The sequence below is a fragment of the Neophocaena asiaeorientalis genome, unplaced genomic scaffold (assembly GCF_003031525.2).
Source record: "Neophocaena asiaeorientalis asiaeorientalis breed wild unplaced genomic scaffold, Neophocaena_asiaeorientalis_V1.1 scaffold669, whole genome shotgun sequence".
NCBI lineage: Eukaryota > Metazoa > Chordata > Mammalia > Artiodactyla > Phocoenidae > Neophocaena > Neophocaena asiaeorientalis.
The window spans coordinates 844,751-866,757 of NW_020174694.1; the positions used below are offsets into that span (position 1 = coordinate 844,751).

Below are 22,007 nucleotides of genomic sequence, written 5' to 3' on the forward strand. Positions count from 1 at the left end.
AGACCAAATAACTAAATCCTCCCCGAAGTTATCATTAATATTTTTTTTTTGGCTGCGCTGCACGGCTTGCGGGATCTCAGTTCCCCAACCAGGGACTGAACCTGGGCCACCGCACTCGTAACCACTGGGCCTCCAGGGAATTCCCCAAGTGTTATTTTTGACGTTACGTCTGTATGGTCCCACCTATTTCCTCCCTCCATAAGATGACTCTGTGGGGACCGCACTCAGGACGTCTCAGTGTGTATAGTTTAAAAACTCTCCCGATGGTGGCTGGTTGCCCAGGTGAGGGACCTCACCACCACCACCACCACACACTGAGCTGGGCCCCCTTCCCTGTCACCCCAAGGCTCCTGCTTACTTGGTTATCGTCCCGTCGATGTCAGAAATGATGACCTTGTCGTTCCAGTCCCACAGGTAAATGGTCCCCGCACAGCGGCAGGTGCCTTGATACTGGGTTGTAATGCTAAACACGACGTCATTTGGGCCGTCTTGGAGCTTCAGTTTTGCCTTTTATAAAAAGTATAAGAATAAAAATCAGAGTTTTGAAAATTAATAGCACATCACTTTGATGGGAATTACATGCAACAATTAAGTCACACTTTCCAGGAATACGTGGTCAGAGAACCTGCTTGTGATACAATGTTATGTGAAAAAGGATCCCAGCCTCTTAAATATATAAATGTGTGTGTGTGAACACAGAAAGAATGGACGGAGATACACAAGACATAGTAACTGTTTAAAAAAAAGAAAATAAAAGCTAAGAAATCAGCGGAAAACACAGTTTTGGAACAGAATCTGAACATTCCCCAAACCAGCAGCAGCGTTTTGGGACCCCAGCTCAGGAAGGATGGCCCAGGGCTGCGCCCGCGGCTCACACGAGCCACTGCCTGAACTATGTGTTAGGTGCCAGGCACTTTTCTGATCACAACCCGCCCCGCCCCCCACCAACCTTTTCCTCTGTACCCGGGACTGCCCTGGAGCACAGCAGGACAATTTCATATTGAAAATGGGTGGAAGTCAGGGAGTGGGAAATAAAAAGGAAGGGGGAAACTGCATCTAAGTAAGAAAATGTCATTTCCCGATGGTTGTGGCTCCTAAAAGACAGTGTGTGGCCCAGTGCCGGGCCAGACATATTAAGATTCATCCTGGAGGGGGCTTCCCTGGTGGCGCACTGGTTGAGAATCTGCCTGCCAATGCAGGGGACACGGGTTCGAGCCCTGGTCTGGGAAGATCCCACACGCCGTGGAGCAACTAGGCCCGTGAGCCACAACTAACTGAGCCTGCGCGTCTGGAGCCTGTGCTCCGCAACAAGAGAGGCCGCAACAGTGAGAGGCCCGCGCACTGCGATGAAGAGTGGCCCCCGCTTGCCCCAACTAGAGAAAGCCCTCGCACAGAAACGAAGACCCAACACAGCCAAAAATTAATTAAAAAAGGAAAAAGAATGCAACACAATTCTTTTAAAAACAAAAACAAACAAAAAAAAACATTCATCCTGGAAACAGGCTGAGAACACAGATGCCCTGGTTCACTCCCAGACACGGAGGTGGGAGGGCCGAGGGTGGAGGAGGAGGAAGCGTGCTGCAGGTCCTCAGGTGGTCCCAGTGTGAGGGACGCTGCTCTCCCGGACGTAGGTGAGCATTTCCACGACCACACGCTGGGCCACGTGTGTAAGGCTTGGGGCCAGGTGGACAGGAGAGGAGACCCGTCGAGTTAAACAGTTACTGAGCTCACGTGACTTGGATCCACCCAGACCACATGCAACTCACGATCTGGTCTGAGGACAGACGAAGAGACTTCTTATAGGAGGTGGTGCTGCTGTGGCTCGGCGGCTCCGTAGGGATGGGGTCCACTTGGATGGATTCTTCCAGCTCCTGGGACCCCTCGTCACTCGATGAGTCTTCCTCAGCTGGCCTGTTCAACACAACCCCGTTACTGAAGAAGCAGCAGGACGTTTTACAGACGACAGCTTTTCATTCAGGATCAAGAAGAGAAAGAGATCTTAAATCCAGTCTAGGAGGAGCCGTTCCCCAGACCCAGGGTCCACACCTGCGAATTCCTCCTCCCTCTACAACTGGCCGGCGGTTACGCGCCCACTGTGACTGGCCATTTTCTGCTACAACCAGTGAATGCTACTAGGCCCGCTTATTCTTGTTGAAAAGGATATGTATGTTTCTAAAGACACAAATCTTTAAAATCTTTCTTAGTGATTTAAGAAACTAACAAGATTTTATACAGTCCTTTCAAAAGAAGAGGGTAAAGAGCAAGAAGACAGATAAACTCAAGTGTTGAAGAGAAAAGGGAAGAGAAAAGAACCTGACGGAGGAAGAAACAGGGTGGCAGAAACAAGAATGGGGTATGTCGTGGCACCTCCCCTCGGGGCAGCCAATCCACATGTCCAAGGCAGCTCTACTCCTTCCAAGAAATGAAAGGGACCCACGCCCAACTCAGATCCTGTTACGTCTCCCCTGCTGTGCCTGACAGCCAGGGAGCAGGGCACCAGGGACAGCACATCTCACAATTCCGCAAGATCTGCTTCCCAAAGGCCTACATTTCAGGGCATCCGAGTCCATGGCTCCAGGACAGGAGCAAGGTATTCAGGAAGCAGTGAGGAGTATATTTACTGTAAGCTGATGATATAGTCTACACACACATGCACAGAGACACAGACACACACACACACACAGACAGACACACAGACACAGACACACACACACACAGACACACAATTTGGCCATGCTACATGGCACGGCTTGCGGAATCTTGGTTTCCTGACCAGGGACTGAACCTGGGGCCCCAGCAGTGAGAGCGCTGAGTCCTAACACTGGACCGCCAGGGGAGTCCTGAAGCTGATGATATTTTTTAGAGAAAAGCGGAAGTTATCATCTGCTAACTGAGCAGCAGAGGGAAGCCACTGACTGTCATGCACGTCCACAGGACAAAGACATTTCTGACTAAGAATTAAACAAAACGGCCAACATCAGCTTGAATGCAGTGGCCGAGGCGGGGGAGCCTGGAGAGACCGGGGGCCCCCACCTGCCACTGGCCGGCTCCTTCGCGCTCGACGGCCGGTCGATGGGCGGCGGCACCTCCGCTTTCCCTTCCTTGGCCTCTGGCAGCTGGAACGGCAAGATAACAATGACAATGTGCAGTTCTCCCGCTACGGACAAGCAGAAGTTCATCAGTAGCTCTCTCCAGGAACGAGCAAAACCGCTTTCTGAATCCGCAACTTTAAAACGCTTAAGAAACAAACTTCCTCTAGTTTGAGCAAAAAGGACAGAAACCTGAGAGAGAAGTCATATGCTGTTTGTGCAAAAAGCTGCCTCCACAAAGTCAGGGGCAGGAATTGTTGAGACAGCACCAGCTCAGTCACACAGCATAATACAACTAGGTCCAGGGCAGGGATGCTGGACCTGCAGAACAGAGGATACTGATGCCCCTCCCTCCAGCGGGGGAAGGTGGCACGCTCTGGCTTCCATCCGGTGACACAGCACGGTGGAAACGGCATCAGCTCTTGGGGCAGGCTTCAGGTCACAGCCCAGCTCCAGCCCTCACCAGTTACGTGCCCTCGGTCAAGCTACATCACCTCCTTGTGCTCCAGCTTCCTCACCTGTAAAACAGGAATCCAAACACCTACACTGCTGGGCTGTCGTAAAGGTGAGAGGTAATGCAGCATGTGAAGCACCCAGCATCAGACCTGCACACGTGACTGTTCAAACACGGTGACTGCGGTTTTTGAAAGAGCATCACATGGCCCAACTTGACTTGTGCTTGGCAAGAAGGTTTCTTTTGAATAAACCGAAGATTCACTTCTTTTCAGCCCATGGAAAGGATTACCTCCAGCTCAGTTACCTGTTTGGTTATGCTCTCTCTCTTACGCCAAAACCACCAGCGACCAGATTTCTTTGGCATCTTATCTTTGACCCAGGACTCAACTGTGGCCTGAAAACAATCAACACAGGTGAGTCTAGCCATCTGTCAGTCACAAGGCACTCGACTCCTTTCAACCATTAATGTGCAGGATGGTGAGCAACGCTTTCCACACCTCCCAGACTCCTCTGAAAGACGGACAGTGTCCTCTTTTGTGGCAGTTCTGTGGTATGAGACTGGGTGGTCTGGCTACGTAGGAGCAGCCCTCTGAGGGGCTGGCAGGCAGCCTGCTCTCATTTCTCTGCCCTTGGGAAATGCGGTTCTCATGAGTTATGAGGACCAGCTAGGCTGATGATGTCGTCTTTGGTGGACAGATTCAAAGCAAAGCTTCATGTTCTACATGTTTTAACCACAAGCTGAATGAATCACACCGATGCCATGCTTCTGGTGGCCACATCACCCTCTTCTTGCTGCTTCTTTCCATATTAATGGGAGGAAATGTTTTCACTGATTCTATATTTAACTAACAATCAGTAAAATCTCTCAACCTTCACATACCATCAGAAACCGGTATAAATATCTAGTAAAAATGGCAAAGATACGGCAGCCCAGGTAATTTCCTACACTTTGGGGTATGAGATAATTTGAGTGATAATATTAATTTTAGAATATTAAATCAAACTGAACAGTACCCAGTTTAGAAATATGCACATCTGGATTTTTCGAAGCACTACATGCTGTAGATACCTCTGAGGGGGGGGCGACGAACAGAGGAGGATCTCACCTTAGGTAAGCTCTTCTGGAAGACCTGCAGGCTGAGGATCATGGGAGCCGCCAACGCCCAGTTGTAGTAACTGTGAGAGTAAAACCGTGCAAGACCGTCACACAAGACAGGAGAGGGCGGGAGGGAGAAATACCACATAAAATGCCTTATTCTCTTCACTGAAAAGATGATCAGCTCAGTTGCTTGCCACATAAGTAATCTTTGCTTCAGTGTACTGGGTGGGCCAAAAGGTTTGCTCAGTTATTTCCGTAGGATGGCTCTAGTAGCACTCAGTTGTCTTTAACTTCATTTGAAACAATTCTGTTAGATTGTATTGTGCCAGGTGTCACATCAGCATGCATTTAAAAAAAGACTTATGGGGCTTCCCTGGTGGCGCAGTGGTTAAAGCACCCGTTTGCCAATGCAGGGGACACGGGTTCGATCCCTGGTCCAGGAAGATCCCACATGCTGTGGAGCAACTAAGTCCGTGCGCCACAACTACTGACCTGCGCTCTAGAGCTCGTGAGCCACAATTACTGAGCCCGCGCGCCACAACTACTGAAGCCTGTGCACCTAGAGCCCGTGCTCCGCAACAAGAGAAGCCACCGCAATGAGAAGCCCACACACCACAACGAAGAGTAGCCCCCACTCGCCGCAACTAGAGAAAGCCTGCGTGCAGCAACGAAGACCCAATGCAGCCAAAAAAAAATAAATTTAAAAGAAAGAAAGACATCAAAATTGGTGAATTTTTGTGTAGCCATTTTAACACTGAAGCTGGAAGAAAAAAGCAACATTTTCGGCATATTATGCTTTATGATTTCAAGAAAGGTAAAAATGCAACTGAAACGCACAAAAAGATTTGTGCAGTGTGTGGAGAAGGTGCTGTGACTGACTGAACGTTTCAAAAGTGGTTTGTCAAGTTTCGTGCTGCAGATTTTCGCTGGATGATGCTCCACAGTCAGGGCAGACCAGCTGCAGTTGACAGCGATCAAACCAAAACCATAATTGAGAACAATCAACGTTATACCACATGGGAGATAGCTGACATACTCAAAATATGAGTATGAAAAGCATCTGCACCAGCCTGGTCATGGGAATCGCTTTGATGTTTGGGTTCCACATAAGTTAAGGGAAAAAAACCTTCTTGACCATATTTCTGCATGTGATTCTCTACTGAAATGTAATGAAAACATTCCGTTTTTAAAGCAAATTGTGATGGGCGATGAAAAGTGGATACTGTACAACAATGTGGAACGGAAGAGAGCGTGGGGCAAGCGAAATGAACCACCACGGACCACACCAAAGGCCAGTCTTCATCCAAAGAAGGTGATGTTGTATATGTGGTGGGGTTGGAAGGGAGTCCTCTATTATGAGCTCCTTCCGGAAAACCAAATGATTAATTCCAACAAGTACTGCTCCCAATTAGACCAACTGAAAGCAGCCCTCAACGAAAAGCGACCAGAATTAGTCAACAGAAAACGGGTAATCTTCCACCAGGGTAACACAAGACCGCATATTTCTTTGATGACCGGCAAAAACTGTTACAGCTTGGCTGGGAAGTTCTGATTCATCCGCCATATTCACCAGACATTGCACCTCTGGATTTCCATTTATTTAGGTCTTTACAAAATTCTCTTAATGGAAGAAAATTTCAATTCCCTGGAAGACTGCAAAAGGCACCTGGAACAGTTCTTTGCTCAAAAAGATAAAAAGTTTGGGGAAGGTGGAATTACGAAGTTGCCTGAAAAGTGGCAGAAGGTAGTGGAACAAAAGGGTGAATACGTTGTTCGATAAAGTTCTTGGTGAAAATGAAAAATGTGCCTTTAATTTTACTTAAAAAACTGAAGGCACTTTTTGGCCCACCCAATATAAAACAGAGTAGCATTTCAACACCTCATTTGAAAATAAAGCTGAGGCTTTACCTTCACTTCAAAGTCACTCACTGCCCATTAGCTCGTTTATATATGAAATGTCATATTTTATAGCAAGAAAGACTATAATGGTTAAAAACAGCACTTGGGGAAAAAAACCTGCAAAAGTATTTAATAATTACAAAAGCAAGAGTATTTACCGGTTATATATCCGTATTACAAGGTTGGGATTGTCTATAAGTCCAGGGTTTTCTGCAAATTCATGGTAAGTAATGATATGCTCCATAAATTTCTCTGCAGTATAAAACAATAATTACCCATTCGGTTAGAGATTACATAAATAAATACCCACATGAGGCTCTCACAGTACTACCTACATTGAAGGGACTATAAGGTTTTCTAAAAGTCCTTCAAAACAAACAAAAAACCCACCAACTAACTTTTTAATACGCATCAAAAGCAAATGTCACACTTGAGTTTTTTTTTCCCCCCCAGGACAAGAAAGGACACTTCTTTTCTACTCCCCCTCTGCTACCACTCCTCCCACAGATGGGAAAAAACAAAACTAAAAACCAAAAACCAACCAACCAAACAAAGAAAAATGGAAGTCAGAAAGAGAAAGACAAATACCGTATGCTAACACATATATATAGATAGAATTTAAGAAAAAAAAATGTCATGAAGAACCTAGGGGTAAAGAAAAATGGGAGAAAGGGATAAACGAGGACTCCTAGGAAAATAGATTACAGATGTGGCGAGAGGGAGGAAGATACGAAGGCACAGACGTGCACACACTCCACTCCATAACCGGTGAAAACTGAGCTTCATTCTTCGAAGTAGGAGAGACTGCATGCCTGGGGAATACGCGTGGGGGTCTCACAGCGTTAAGTGCACAAGTCCAAACCATGTTGGAAAAAACAGTCGGAACACTTTAAACGCTCGGAGGAAAGGAACCAAACACACACCAGAATTTGGCGCAGGGTCTCGTCAAGAAATAAATCCCAAGCTCTCGCAGAATAAACGAGAACTACGCATGAATTTCTGTATGCTGATCGCAACCCTGCGCTCTCATGCAGGCCAACAGAGGCAATTCTCCCTGGGGTTGTTCCTCCTGGCAGTCTGTATATTTATCACCTTTACTTGCCGTTTCTGCCTCCCCCAATGACAAACTCTACCTAAGAAAACAATATTCTTTTTAAGTATAAATTTTATAGTTTACATAAATTGTATATCCCCTCCTCCACCTACATTTTTTAAAGTGACGGCTTATGAGGATTATAATTAAAATGTGACCTATTTAACTTTGTCCCTAGAAGGAACCACTGGCCGTAATAACATGCTCTTAATTTCTAGCAAAAAGTAAAACAGACAAATAGAATTAAGAGGTGGAAAAGAGGTACAGTGATCACCCTGTGACGCTAAGACAAAGAAGATTCAGGGAAGCACAGGCGTGAGGCTCAGGGTGCCTGGCCTGCCACATGCAGAAGATGAAGGATGATGTTAGTTGTAAAAAGAAAATCTTTCCTTAGAGGAAAGTCAATCAAGGGCCACTAGCCTAACTGAGAAAACATTAAGAAGAGTTCAGTTTACAAAAGGAGGAAAAACCAGAAAGGCCAAATAACTTGGGACAGACGTACACACGGCTGCTCAAGCCAGAGCAGAGTCGTCTGAACTGGCCCCGCTAAGCAGCTCCCTTGTCTTGTCTTGAGCACCTTTACTCTCCTGCATCAACTCTCAAGATGAGACAGAAAGCAATCCTTCCTACCTTCAGCCAGAAACATCCATCTACTCAGAAGACAATCAATTTTGGCAGCCTCAGGCCCTCCTCTCCTGTCTCAGGCTCGGGGCAGCCAGGCCCCAGTCCCACAACTATTCTTCCAACAACCTTACAGAAGAGAAGGTGGCCAGAGTTGCACTGACCCCGGCCGCCCAGCAGGCGGGCCACCCAAGACCTCGGCCCCAGACACGTGCTGTCTCCCACCCACTTACCTGTGGCGTCACCCCAACACAAGGTACCTAAGTGAAGGGCCAAGAGTCCGACAGCAAAGGGGGACCCCGGTTACCTGCACAAGACCCCGCGAGCTGGATTCCCACAACGGCTCAAGGCTGCTTTCTCAGCGGGGCAGGCGTGACTGCTGGCCTACCTTTAGAAATCTCTCCGTTCTCGCTGAGGCCCCCGCAGAGGGACAGGGTGACGTCGGGCAAGTCCATGGCAGAGTCTGAGAGGCACTCGGTGCCGCTGTCGGCGGCCGCGCTGCCCACAGACTGTGGGGACTGGGAGCCAGAGAGCGTGTCGGACTCGGGCCACTGCCTGGAGCCGGGCTCCGACTCGCTGCGGGAGGAAAGCATGGCCTTCACACAGCTGCCCGCGTTCCCAGCTTCCCAACCACAGGGCTCCCCGGGCGCTGTGAACAGGAGCAGGCTGACGTGCCATCGGACGCGGCTTTGCTCAGGGAGTGCCGAGGATCTTATCACAGGTGACACTGAACTAACCTAACAGCCCTGCTAAGGAGTTAACTGAACACAGTGGACCCGTCACAAACATCACTACCGTCATTCACAACCATGCGAACTTTTCAAAGGTGGCCGTTCTGACTTCAAGGGGCAAAAGAGTGGTAAGCATTTATTTACATCGTATGATGAAAATGACAGCGTAATTAAGAAAAACCTGATGTTTGAGAACCTTTTGATCTTAACTTCCTAGAAAAGGCTGCACTGCTATATACATCCTGTAGAAAATGCTGTAGTCCAAGGTTGTATTATTTTTAAAAACAAGGCTTTTCTAAATCATCTGTTACTTCACGAGATACAACAAAGAAATTAACCAAGTGAAAATTCTCAGGAGCCTAGACACACCTCAAGAAAGAAATGTACTGAGAAACTAGAAATAAGCTGTTCTTACACTAGCGAGCGCCAGCACCAAAGTCGAGGGTATTCAATATTTTCACTTTTCTAAATAAGGTTTTAGAAGCTGATCCTAAAGGAAACTTTCTGTAATGGAGCATAAGTTTGAGAGAAAAAAAACCCAAGGAAATGACGCCGTAAGTCTCTTAGTCATGAATGTTTACTGCTCTATTTCAATGTCACATTGAAATACTGTTCTAGAATTTTCAAATTCTTTTACTTTTTTTTTTGAAAAAAGCCAGTATATGAATGTATGCTATCCAGTGAAGTTATATGATCGTTAGGGAAAAATCTGAAATTTGAACAGTAGGTGGCAGCAGAGTACAGATATGTCATAAATAGAAAGCAGTTTCGAACACGATCATGTTTTGTATCTGAGCCTCTGAAGAAAACTTTTAGGTTTTTGGGAATTCTCTCTCCTAAGAGCAATTTACACACATATCACAATACTGAGATCAATCGGATCAACAGAATGTGTTCCTCACTGGAAACGGTGAAAAAGCCAAAGCCATCTAAAGCAGCAAAACCTGCTGTTATGCTGGGGTCCCAGTGCAGGCCGACCACTGGAGTAAAACACAAACACCCTTGTCTTCAAGCTCCTAGGCACACGGCTAGGTCCCCCTGCAGTCACGTGTGGCCACTTGAGCAGATGACTGAGTTGTCCATGTGGACAGAAGGCGTGTGCTGTGTCCTCCCCAAGCTGGGCCCCTGAATAAACTGCCCCATGTGATCCTCTCCTTTCCCCACTGAGGCCCCGGAGGGCATGGTGGAGGCTCAGGATGGAAGGAGCTTGCGCTCCTGAGCCCCTGTGTGCAAGGCCTCCCACCAAACACCAGCACTAGAACGGCATCACGTGAGCAAGAAATAAACTGCTGCGGTCAAGCCACCAAAGTCTTGAGTTTCATCAGTCAGAGCGGCTGGTGTGACTCTGACCGACGCCACCACTTAAACGCACAGAGGACCCACCTGACTCAACAGGCCGCCAAACCCATGATGTGATTTAGGGTAAAGTCGAGCTCTAATTACAAATACTGGCTATTCGGTCAAGACGGCAATGGCTACGATGATAACACAAATGCTTACAAGCATTTCAATAATCTCACTGTCTCTCAGTGTTTATGAATGTCTCAAGAAACAACCAGCTTCTGAGGTAAGGCTTGGTGAATGGCAACGGTCCCAGACAGTGAAGTTATAACAGCACAGGGAGGCCCCACTGCAGTAGTCACGCTTCCCCATTTTTTAAAAGGGAAACTAAGAAATCTGTCTTAGGAATCCTAGCGTAAATAAATGATTAAGGACTGGGAGATTGGAAACAAAGAGATAATTTTAAGACAGCTTACATTTCAACTTTCTTATTGGAGGAAAAAAAAAAAAAAAAGGACCAGTTTTCAGTTCTCTCACCTTAAAAACCCAGCTATTACTTCAAAAGAAGTGGATACTTGGAGACAAATGTAGGGCAGAAAGCTAGGAAGGAGTTTTAAGGATCTTCCAAAACTATCTGTAAAAATTTAAGTATCTTCTTTTCAATCCCATCTTTCTATTTTAAATAAAAACTTAAGACATGCTTTTCAATAATTTACCTAAAAATGTTTAATTATGTGTGACTATGGCTCAGTATATTCAAGCCATACTTCTCACGAGAAAAGTAAATTGTTTTTTATAATCACAGATAGAGTATTATCATGGAATTTCCCCAAGAATGGAAGTGACCTTGGGAAAACAGTGCAAGTCTATCGCTGCTGAGATCTCGGTGTTATTCCAAGGTGAGAGTCACGGAGGAGAAGGGGGAGGGGGTGCCAGGGGTTGCGGAGAGCTGAGCTCCAGGGGTGCACAGGCCCTAGAAGGGGCCCCACCAGACCCAGGACTGCAAGCGGAGACTCACTGAAGAGTGGAGGCCTTCTCTGTAAAGCATCTCTGAATAAAGATATTTTACCTTTAAAACACATAGTAAAGGAAACAAATGCTAATGAACAGGAGGTGCTAAACTGAAGTCACATCCACTATTAGGCCCTAACGTAGGCTTCACTAGTGCACCTTACCTTCTTACTGTATTGAAAATTTTTTCATAAATAGGTAAATTATTAATTTCAAATCACTATAGTCAAAACAACACATGTACAATTTCTGAATTTTCCAAAATCTGAAGCAATCATCCAACTTATTAGCTAAAGGATACCATCCCCATGCTCTTTTTTCTCAGACAGAATGCTTTGCTCTAGAAACATAGAGAATATTTCAGAGCTGCCCACTCTTCAATATAAAATCCACTACCTTTTGGGGAAATAGAGAGCTGCAACCTCAGGTTCTAGCGCCTTTAGGTCATCCAGGTAAATATCATCAGGTCCCTGGTGCTGGCTTCTCTTGTGGACACCTGTTTTTGTTTTTAAAAAAAAAAAAAAAAAAAAAACCATTGGAGATGAGAACTTGGTTATTCTTCATTTACAACTCTGCAAGAAAACAAAGGTTTGCAAGTAATAAAACAGACCATGATTGGAATTACGTTGTATTTTTAAAGGTGTCAACTAACCTCTTTCCCTGTGTGGGTTCTCATCATCCATGCGAATGGAAGAGGGCGTCAGGGTCGCACTCCTGACAGCCGCCCAATAAACACGCGCTGAGTCACGCATTCTTTCACCTGCTCTCACGTGAATAATCCTGGGCCCTAAATCGTTTACACTTGAAGGTTAACGTTTATTATATTTACAGCACGAACAAAGGAGACCGAACCCGAACCTGATGTGACTACCAGCATCGAGAAAGAGGCCATCATTCTAAAGCCACGAGGGGAGGCTTGCGGGGAACAGGGTGCTGACTCGGTGCCTGCGGAGGGCAGGACCCCTCACCGTGGGCAAACCTGGCAGTCAACGCCTTCGACACAGGATCACGGTTAGCATCTCATAGTGGGACATGCTGAGATGCAGTAGGGAGCATCTTCAATTCAAAAAATAAAGAATATTTAACCCAAATCCAATCACGCCTCTAGAGCTGTGCTGCCCACTCATCACTGCCACACGGGGCTGCTGTGCGCGTGACCTGACCTAATCTGAGTGAGGTCTGTAACATGTGAGAAGTGTGTGCGTGTTTATCTTTAGTTCTATGCTATTTCAACACGTGCACTTCACGCGTCTACCATCACAGTCAATATAAAATACTGTCACCACACAGATCCTGCTGCGACCGTTTACAGCTCTACCCACTTCTCTCTTGTTCCCTCCCCCACCCCACTGCTAACCCCCGGCGGCCGCTAATCTGTTCTTCCCTTCTCTAACTTGGTAACTGCAAGCATGTTATATAAATAGAATCATACAACATGTAACTTTTTGACATTGGCTTGCTTGCTATCTTTACCCATAATTTCCTCAGATTCATCCAAGTTCTTGCATATTATCACTAGTTTGTTCCTTTTTTTCCCTTAGTATTTCATGGTATGAAGTACTTATTACAGGTTGCTTAACCATTCACCATTCAAAGGACATCTGGGTTATTTCTAGTTTGAGACTATTAAGTATAAATCTGCTATTAAAATTACCGTACAGGTTTTTGTGTGAACGTAATTTTCACTTGTCTGGTATATTTTCCCAAAATTATGATCCAATGCCTCTTGCTTCCTCACCAACATTTGATGGTGCTACTATTTTTATTCTGGTCATTCTGGTTTTAATTTGTATATATCCGAAGAACAATGATGTCAAAAAAAAAAAAAAAAAACACATACCAGCTTTCCAAAGCTTACTATAAAAAATATAAAATATCTCCATAACGTCTACATTAATTACTTTTTAAAGCTATAATAGTTTGAATTTACTGCTTTAGATAGAATACGTTAGTAAACTTAGTTTCACTTGTTTATTTTTACTTTTTTTTTTTTTTTTTTAATGTTAGAAGACTTAAGTTCCAGTTTAAGGAAATACGGGAATGTCCCTTTGAAGAAACAATCAGATACATCCAGACTGTGAGAAAGTAAGTAGACAAGACAATAGCCTGGGCTCTTCAAAAGGTCAGTATCATGGGTGCAGAGAGGGAAAGAGTGGTAGTGGAAAAAAAGAATGAGGCCAAATCCATGGTGGAAACCACCACTCAGTGTTCTATCTCCAATCTATTCCTGCCTTGAGTGCCGAGAACAGGGGGTCATTATTCCCTGGACTAAAACCGGAACATGGGATACCCCCTTAGCAGTTCTTAGAGTAGCACACGTGATTTGAGAAGATGGGCTGAGCTAGGAAGAAGCAGGTACCTAGTTCCTCACCGGCCGGGTGAGCACATGTGGCCACAAACAGCCCTGACAGTCATATTCTTTTATTTTAAATGAACTGTTTCTGAGTGGCCCTGAAGGCCCATACCTGTAGTGGCTATTAAGTCAGTTTGTGATCGTCTAACTTATGGTGCTGGCATGTTTTGAAAAGTGAAGTAGGTATTTGGCTCTATGTGACAATTGAATATTTTTAGGGAAGGTTTCACTTCCCTAAAAATAGGCCCAAAGCCGGTGTTCAGATATACTGTATCCAGTATCAATGGATAACTTTATATTTTTCAACAGTAAGAATGTTCTGATGGATGTCAACTACTTTCCAAAAGTGAGAGCTGCTAAGCCAGGAGCTGCACCCTGTCTTCTAACTGTTAGAGGATTCCAATCAACAATCAAAAGAAGAGAACACACACTAGTAATCGGTTGGCATTTATTTAGGGCCCATATTATTGCACCAGAAGTACTTAGTTTGGCCTCAACTAACCAGATGTTTCAGGTGTGAGCATTTCTCTAGTCTAATTTTTTCTGTTAAACGTAACTGTTGGGGATTCTACTTCACGTTATTGACACACCTAGTCATTAAAGGGGTTAACTTTAGTCATTCACTGATTTTAATGCTTTCGTAAATTTTTCAATAAATGCTTCTCAGGGGCCTGAGCAGCCACGGCCGGGAGAGGGAGGAGGTCAGAGTTACCTCCAGGGGCGCCTGACCCCCGAGTGTGGCAGGTCCCAGTCAGGAGCACAGACACAACGGCAGCCCCCGAGTATTAACAGAAACCCTGGAGAAATTTACCACCTAGATTTAGGGCAGCCGAGGCCAAATCAAACCACCAATTACCTCTTTTCTTCGAGGGTGAGTCGACTTTAGCGGCTGGTTTAGCTTCTGAGGGTGCCTCGGCGAAGGACGGGGGAGGAGGGTGGTGGGCATCTGACCCCTCGGGGGGCTCCCGAGGCCCCGATGCCAGGGCTGCTCCACTCCTCTGCTTCCCTGGGGCCCGGGGCTTGGGCTTCACGATGGTACAGACCGTCTCCCCCATGGAAGCATCCTTCTCAACTTCACTTAGGAGGCTGTCCTCGCTGGGAATTACCCGAAAATGGGTATTCTCTGATGGAGTAATCATAGCTGTCCTAGATCTCTCTCTTTTGCTGACCTGAAACAGGCGAATTGTTTAGAAATTAAACTACTGTCAAAGGTGTTTGTTAACAACGTAACAAACGTTGTGGGCAGTTTGTTACCGTGGGCAGTCAAATCTCAATGCGATCACATAAATAAGCAAAATGTGTATTTAAAAAAAACTAGCGGGTCTAAACATTTTTTTTTTTTCCCCTCTCAGGAAATGCATCTTTCCAATTCTTCCTTCTTTCACCCTGAGCTGGCAAAAAAGCTTTCGTAATCAATTTCCTATTTTGAAATTTCAGTGGAAATTTTAGTTTCCTTTAGGAACTTAAAAAATTTTCCTGATTAAAATGTTAATAATCAACATTATTTATGAAATAGGAACACACAAAATAATGTTGGATTCCTTCCACTATAAATATAGCACAAACATTATCAGAGATGTTAACTCGGCTTCACTTATGCGACCACACGAGGGCACCACCACCACTTATGTTCCTGTGGCCTCATCCTCAACTCCGCAGGCCGGCGAACCCTCTACCTTGGTGGACTCCGGGAACCCTCCCCACGTCCACTCCATGTGGGACTCGGATCTGAGCAGGCTCCCGGCGGGTTTCACCTCCAGCTCTGAGTCGCTCTTAGGACACACCGCCGGGGTGTAGGGGCTGCAAACACAGGACAAAGAAATGTGATGACTCTTAATAAGTCAGGAACCTCGTTCTTGCCAAGCTCAAGAGATGAAAAGAAATATAAGTTTGAATATATCAATTTCACCCGCAGATATAAAGGCTACCTTTCCACTTGAGCTCTTTAATAATAATAAAAACAATGCCAACTAGCATTTATTGTGGACTTGCCGGGTCCTCAATAATATGTATTATCCCACTTGATTCTCACAAGAAATCAATGAGAAAGGTAATTTATAGCAGAGAAAATGCATGGCAAGATGGGTTAACATAATACAGAGAGAGAAACTGGATTTGAACACAAAGTGTGACTGCACGTTTCTTCACAGTATTAACCACAGTTACAGTTAGTAGTTGACACGAAAAAGAATTGTAGAGGGTCAAATTCTATGCTGATGGTACAGGCCTACACTGGCCAACTCTGAGAATAAGTCAGATCAAGTTTAGGAACAAAGTAATTATTGAGGGGAAAGGTCTATATTTGGGTTAAAAGCACACATTCAGTTCCTCTTCTGTGTGAGAGACGTGGAAATATCATCAAGTCGAATAACAGAAAAGCTATCAGTATGTCCTTCCCTTAAGAAATGGAGAAATTTCAAGAATACTTACGTGTCTAAGGGGGACCAGTCCCCATCAGATAAGGGGTAGTGGTCTCCAGAATGGAAAAGCAGAGGCTCCTTGTATTCTTCCTCCTTTAAGGAAGCATTTGAAGATCCTCTGTGAAGGGGTGCGGGGGTGGGGGGTGGGGAGAGAGACAAAACAATGACATCTATGTCAGCTTTAAAATATCCCCCAATTCTCACTGACACACTGTTCTAAGTTATACAAACGAAGAAAGTCAAATGATTAATAACTAACTCTCTTAAAAGGAAAATATGAAGGAGAAGAGGGTTCACTGTTGCTATACACCGGACACCACTGCAATCACCATTTAAACATGGGATAAACAGGAGGAACAGAAAAGAAGATGGGATTAAAAACTCCTTTTTACATCTGTTAGGGGTTTTGATTCAGAGCCTACAAGAAGAAAACTAAGGCTTTACATATATTGTGTCCAATTCCTACAAATCTGAAGCAGTGAAGTCTTATTTTAGGTATTAGGTAATCAAGGATCTACGGGAGTTTAGTCATTTGCCCAAAGTAAAAAAGCTCCCAAGTAGTTGGATTCCAAACAAGCAAGCCCTTGTTCTTTTCCACCACACTCTCCTGCACATTACAGAAAATGTAAGCAAGCAAACAACCGAAGACAAAAGCTATGGCTCAAAAGTACCCGAAAAACTCTTAAAAACCCAGAACTTATTTTCTTCTTGGTTGGGCCCAAGCATTACCTGAGAACTTTCTCTTAGAATCTACGTGATGTAGGGATGCGAGGAAGATGACACCGAAGTAGGATAAATGCTTTCAAAATTCATTCACAGACCTTGGAACTGTAGGAGACTTAACTAATGTTAGTAAGGTTTTAATTAATTTACCCTTTTGTTTTTCTTGAATTTGCAAAATTAACATAACTAACTTGCCATATAACCTTGAAAACACCCCTCAGAAGCACTGTGGGCCCCAGTTTTTCATCTTTAAGTTGGAAATTTTTCTCTTGTCCTGTCTATTTCATAAGAGTCGATGTGAGATTTATGTGGTGTGTCGTGGTGAAAGCCCTGAAAAGTACACAGAAAAGGAGGAAAAAAACTCTGAAAAGTGTAAAACACTATATAAAGCAAATTTAAGAGCTTCTTACAGAAAATTCAATGTTCTACCAGGACAGATATGAGATGTGAAATGATGAGACGGTCTATCACTTAATCTGCTGGACTAAAAATAGGGATAGAAACCATTTTATTAATTTGTATTATCTCTTTTCTCTCTTTACACCTTAATTTAACATGCTCTGATTTACCACTAACTCTGACACGTAACAATTTTTCCGAGTAGCTGCATTTCCTAATTTAAGGTTTACCCAACCCTAATCTTCTTTCTCTCAGAAGGATTAAGCTCTGGCAAACCACCTCATTCAAGGGGAAAGATACATATACTTGAAAAAGGCTGAAATCCAGGTAAAAATACTCCGTATCTTAAGAGAGGAAATTCAAATGGTATAGAAGCAAAAAGGGAAAATTGGATGCTACGAACAGTCCTTATTTGCCAAATCTGAAAGGACAGTACAGCTTGGCCCACTACTATTCATACATTTGAAAGTGGTTTGAAAAGAGCAACGTAAATGCCGTAGAAAATTTTTTATTAAACATATTTTGTTTTGGGAACGTATTTCACCACAGTATAAAAGGTAAGCCAAGAAGAATACAGCAAAGCAAACTGGATTTAATAAAATATTGAAAAAAGGAAAGAGAGAGAGACCAGGCACCATTCAAGAATTTACAAGCCCAGGAAGGCAGGACATGGTCTTCTCTGGGTGGATCCGGACAAAAATAGAGCCCATTAGCTTAGATCCATCAGAGTGATAGAAAAGGTTGCTGATGCTGAGGTTCCTTTCAGTCCTGTGACTCACTGAAAATCTGCCAAGCACGTCAAAACGGCACACGTGGCTGAGGACAGGCAGCCAGCGAGGCCAAGCACGACGGGGTCACTTTAAGTATGTGACACCAGGATGTAATAAGGGAGAGTATAGATTAGAACGTGGAGAAATAGTATGAACACTGACTCTATTTACGTTGAAACACAGGACAAACAGCTGCATTAATGGTGACCAGCAGAGGATCCGCGGCCGGGCAGATGGTCTAAGGCCGGGTCAGGGTGGTTGGCGGAGGTTCAGCTGAAGTTCGTGAGAAGTGTGTCTAGAGCACTTCAGCCTTCACAGACGCCCCAGCACCGCGACTCCAAGCTCAGCTTCATTTTGTAAAACGATTATTTTTCTCATTCAAAAGCCAGAAATTACACGATGTATATACAACTATCAAAATTCACTGAACTGCATGCTTAGATCCATGAATATTATTGTATGTAAGTTATACCTCAGTTTTGAAAGAACAGGGACAAAAACCAAGACAAAGGCAAAATCAGTAGCCTGAATTATTTACATGGGATAAATCAGAAGGACTAGATAAGTTTTAGTCTACATAGCTGGCAGCAAGTACGTAAGAGAGAAAGCGGGCTGCTAACTACCGCGACCAAAGACCCAAGTTCACCACCGTTAACACAGCGCTGACCCTCACCCTCAGTGTCCGATCGATCAATCTCACCGTGACTAATGATCCAAGTTTGCTTTAGGATACAGGACACTTCCCACAAAAGATACCTCACGACAGGGCAGAAGAGAGCTCGGCAACGTGTCTCCTGGATCAGAACGATGGGGAGGGGAACACGCGGTCCCAGGCCCCTGCCACTCAGCCCCCAGATCTAACTCTGTAAGTGTGTCTGCTCTGGTGGATTAGAAGTAGAGATTCCTTTCTGACAGCATAGTTGTAACCCTCCATTGCCGTTACTGCATTTCCAGCGGCTGAGTGTTTTATATGTTTGCACTCAAGACTGTGATATAGCATCATCCCACGTGAAAAGTCTCCTCCTTCCCAGAGGCTACAAGTGCCAGGTGCACTGTTTTTAATACATATACACTTGTACATCCATCCATCCGTCCTCTAGAATGACGGACAAGGCTTCCACGCTATACTCAAGCCAGAAGCCCACCTTCAGGAAGGGAGACCCATCAGGCACAGCTCCCACAAGGCCCTGTGCGGGTTAGACCTCTCCAGGTCCCACAAAGGGGTTTCCTCTGGCTACACAACACCAACCTGCTTCCAAGAGTAATTTCATCTTTCTGCTGCCTCCTTCAAGGAGCCTAAATTAACCTTAATTCTATTATCAATGAAATTCTTGAAAAGTAAGGAGTTTAAATAGAATGCTATTTATCAAAATAGAAATAAAACCAAGTTTAGGTAACTTCTCTGAAAACAAAATTTCTTTCCTACCCGGTAGGGGCTGAGGAGGGGAAGGTAATTAAAAGCTACAAATTCCCCAAATCCCCATAATCTGTGGATCTCGTAACTGCAAAAGCAGTTGATTTCCTAGTCTTTTTCTCTCAGACTCTTTAATGTGCTCTTTAACATGCTGTTAATACTTTTGACCCTGAATATCTTCCTCCAAATTTCCGACTTTAGAATCTGGATGTTGAGCGGGAAGGGGCCTGGCAAGCCATGCAGTTCAGTCCTCGGATTTCACAGACTAAGAAACGAAGGCCAGAGTGACCACAATCAGACGTGTAACGGCCCCGTCCTCTCCCTTATCAGCTCAGCGTGAATTTCAAGCCAACACCTGCACGACCGTTACATTTTGTCTTGCATTTGTCACTGCGGACCAGACCAGCACTCCTACAGACTGGGCGGATAGAGCCTTTCGTACAATCTGGAAAAGGCAGCCATGCACTAATACTTCTGCAGTGCATTCACTTACAAAATTCCTTTAGAACAATGACTTGTGCACTTAGCACGTGACTCTGCACGTTTTAGAAATGTTTCACCTTCCTAAATTGAAGCCGCGGGTTGTTTAGGAGTTCTAAACGTTGCTCTATTATAACAAAGGACACGTGTCAACAACGCTTTATAGAGGCAAAACGTTACTTCAGCGTCTTTTCCGGTCGATCCTGGAAGAGTTTTAGTTAGCAAAAATATTTCCAGGAATTAAGGTGCCTAAGGGAGTGTTACAGTGATATCCCAAATAAAATTTCCAGGTGCGTGTATTTCACGCTTTTCTCAAAAGAACATGCTTCCTGCCTACCTACACATTATAAATAAGCCAAAACTTTTAAAGGAACTGTTCACATTCTCTTTGTAATTCACCGTTTTGTTCTGTTTTCTTTTGGGGGGGTAGTGCCGCACAGCATATGGGGTCTCAGTTCCCCGGGACCAGGGACCCAACCCTGCCCCCGGCAGTGGACGCGCGGAGTCCTAACCACTGGACCGCCAGGGGAGTCCCTACACTCTTCTTAATAGCACTGAAATCAAGGAATGGAAGATCTGAAAGGGTCTCTTAGTTTGTATTCCTAGGGAAGCAAAGGAGAAAGAACCCTTAAAAAATTGAAAGCAGGAAGAAAAGGATGGGAAGAGTGCCTTTTTAAGAAATCGTGGGACTTCCCTGGTGGCGCAGTGGTTAAGAATCTGCCTGCCAATGCAGGGGACACGGGTTCGAGCCCTGGTCCGTGAGGATCCCACATGCCGCGGAGCAACTAAGCCCACGCGCCACGGCTGCTGAACCTGCGCTCTAGGGCCTGCGAGCCACAACTACTGAAGCCCGCGCGTCTACAGCCCGTGCTCTGCAACGAGAAGCCACCACAATGAGAAGCTCGCGCACCACAACGAAGAGGAGCCCCTGCTCGCCGCCAACTGGAGAAAGCCCGAGCGCGGCAACAAAGACCCAATGAGGCCATAAATGAATGAATAAGAAAAAAACATATATTAAAAAAAAGAAACTGTGGAACTTTCTTTTATTAGCTTAAAATTCTTTTGGGAATCAGTGATATAAAAGTAGAGTTCAGAACTCTTAAAATCCAGCTCTTCCCACCTAGTGTTCTGATTCTGAAAAAAAAAAAAGGGCACACAAATTTGTTATTGCAGACTAAAGTTTTGTATGTACAAATGGTTTACACTGCTCTGCAGAGTCTAAAGTACTGGCCCACTATGGCCTTCTGTTGTCTGGTTCTAACAAGAATTCTGCCTTCGATCAGAACAGAAACCCAGGTCTCATACGTTCATTGCGGGGGGAGTGAATCACCATGTGACAGCTGATGAGTAGGAAACAATTTCACGTATGAAAGATTATTATTAAATGTAGGAATCTGTTCTGGGATTTACAATCCAGATTTTAAAATTTTAGAAAACAAGTTAACAGTTTTGCCAAAAACGGATTATTCTACTACCTTATTCGCTAACAGCATAATTAGAACAACAACATATTAGTAAGTTCTTTTCTTGACTTGACTATTTAAAATAAAAGCTTGGTAAATAAAACACTAGACGTCAAGGTAGAGTTTATGCTTGGTATACATTTGGTTACCTCCCCTCTTCTCCATGATGAAGAGAACCTGAACAGCAGTAACTTTCCCAGCAAGGGGGGGCACGATCTCTCCTTCCAGCAGCCGAGGTGAGAGCATACAGTGACAGCCAGCGTCGACCTCATAAGGCCACCCTCCCTGCACCCCAATTCAATCAGGGTGTGGACATTCAGGATCACTTGTCCAGCAGTCACCAAGGGAAAGAACCACCCTGCTGCCACACCCATGGTCCGTCCAGCGCCGGGAACGCCACCCAGCGGAACGGGGGAAGAGAGTCTTACGAAAGTCGAGTACTGAATGAAAAAGTACATCGTTTACCCCAAACTGTTACGTTTTAAACCCCAGACAGCACTGACTTGAAAACTGTCATCTATTTTGAGTTCTTCTACTGAGCTGGTAAATAACAGTGATCAAGATTTCTCACTTCAAAACAAAAACAAAACCCTCCTTCCCCCTCAACTTACTAGGATGTTGAAGGTAAACTCAAAACCACCACCTTGAACTCAGGAACAGACAGACAGAGCACCAACAGCAGGGTAGGGAAACACCCCCGGCGTC

General features: G+C 44.8%; 1 protein-coding gene across 4 annotated transcripts in view; it reads right to left on the reverse strand.

Moving 5' to 3' along the window:
* The window catches only part of LPIN2 (lipin 2), an 84,598-nt gene that overhangs the window by 6,038 nt on the left and 56,553 nt on the right, over positions 1–22,007 (reverse strand). For 3 of the 4 annotated variants that reach the window (XR_003005082.1, XM_024758937.1, XM_024758936.1), the window contains exons 5-16: positions 16,064–16,171; positions 15,310–15,433; positions 14,490–14,802; positions 11,933–12,067; positions 11,677–11,776; positions 8,646–8,833; positions 6,702–6,795; positions 4,652–4,721; positions 3,850–3,939; positions 3,034–3,116; positions 1,767–1,911; positions 359–507 (exon numbers count right to left, since the gene is read on the reverse strand). Coding sequence is in view for 3 of the 4 variants with exons in the window: in XM_024758937.1 (XP_024614705.1) it covers positions 359–507; positions 1,767–1,911; positions 3,034–3,116; positions 3,850–3,939; positions 4,652–4,721; positions 6,702–6,795; positions 8,646–8,833; positions 11,677–11,776; positions 11,933–12,067; positions 14,490–14,802; positions 15,310–15,433; positions 16,064–16,171 (1,599 nt within the window). In the remaining variant the exon portion in view is untranslated. The remainder of the gene's footprint in view (positions 1–358; positions 508–1,766; positions 1,912–3,033; positions 3,117–3,849; positions 3,940–4,651; positions 4,722–6,701; positions 6,796–8,645; positions 8,834–11,676; positions 11,777–11,932; positions 12,068–14,489; positions 14,803–15,309; positions 15,434–16,063; positions 16,172–22,007) is intronic. The other variant, XM_024758938.1, reaches the window with a different exon arrangement.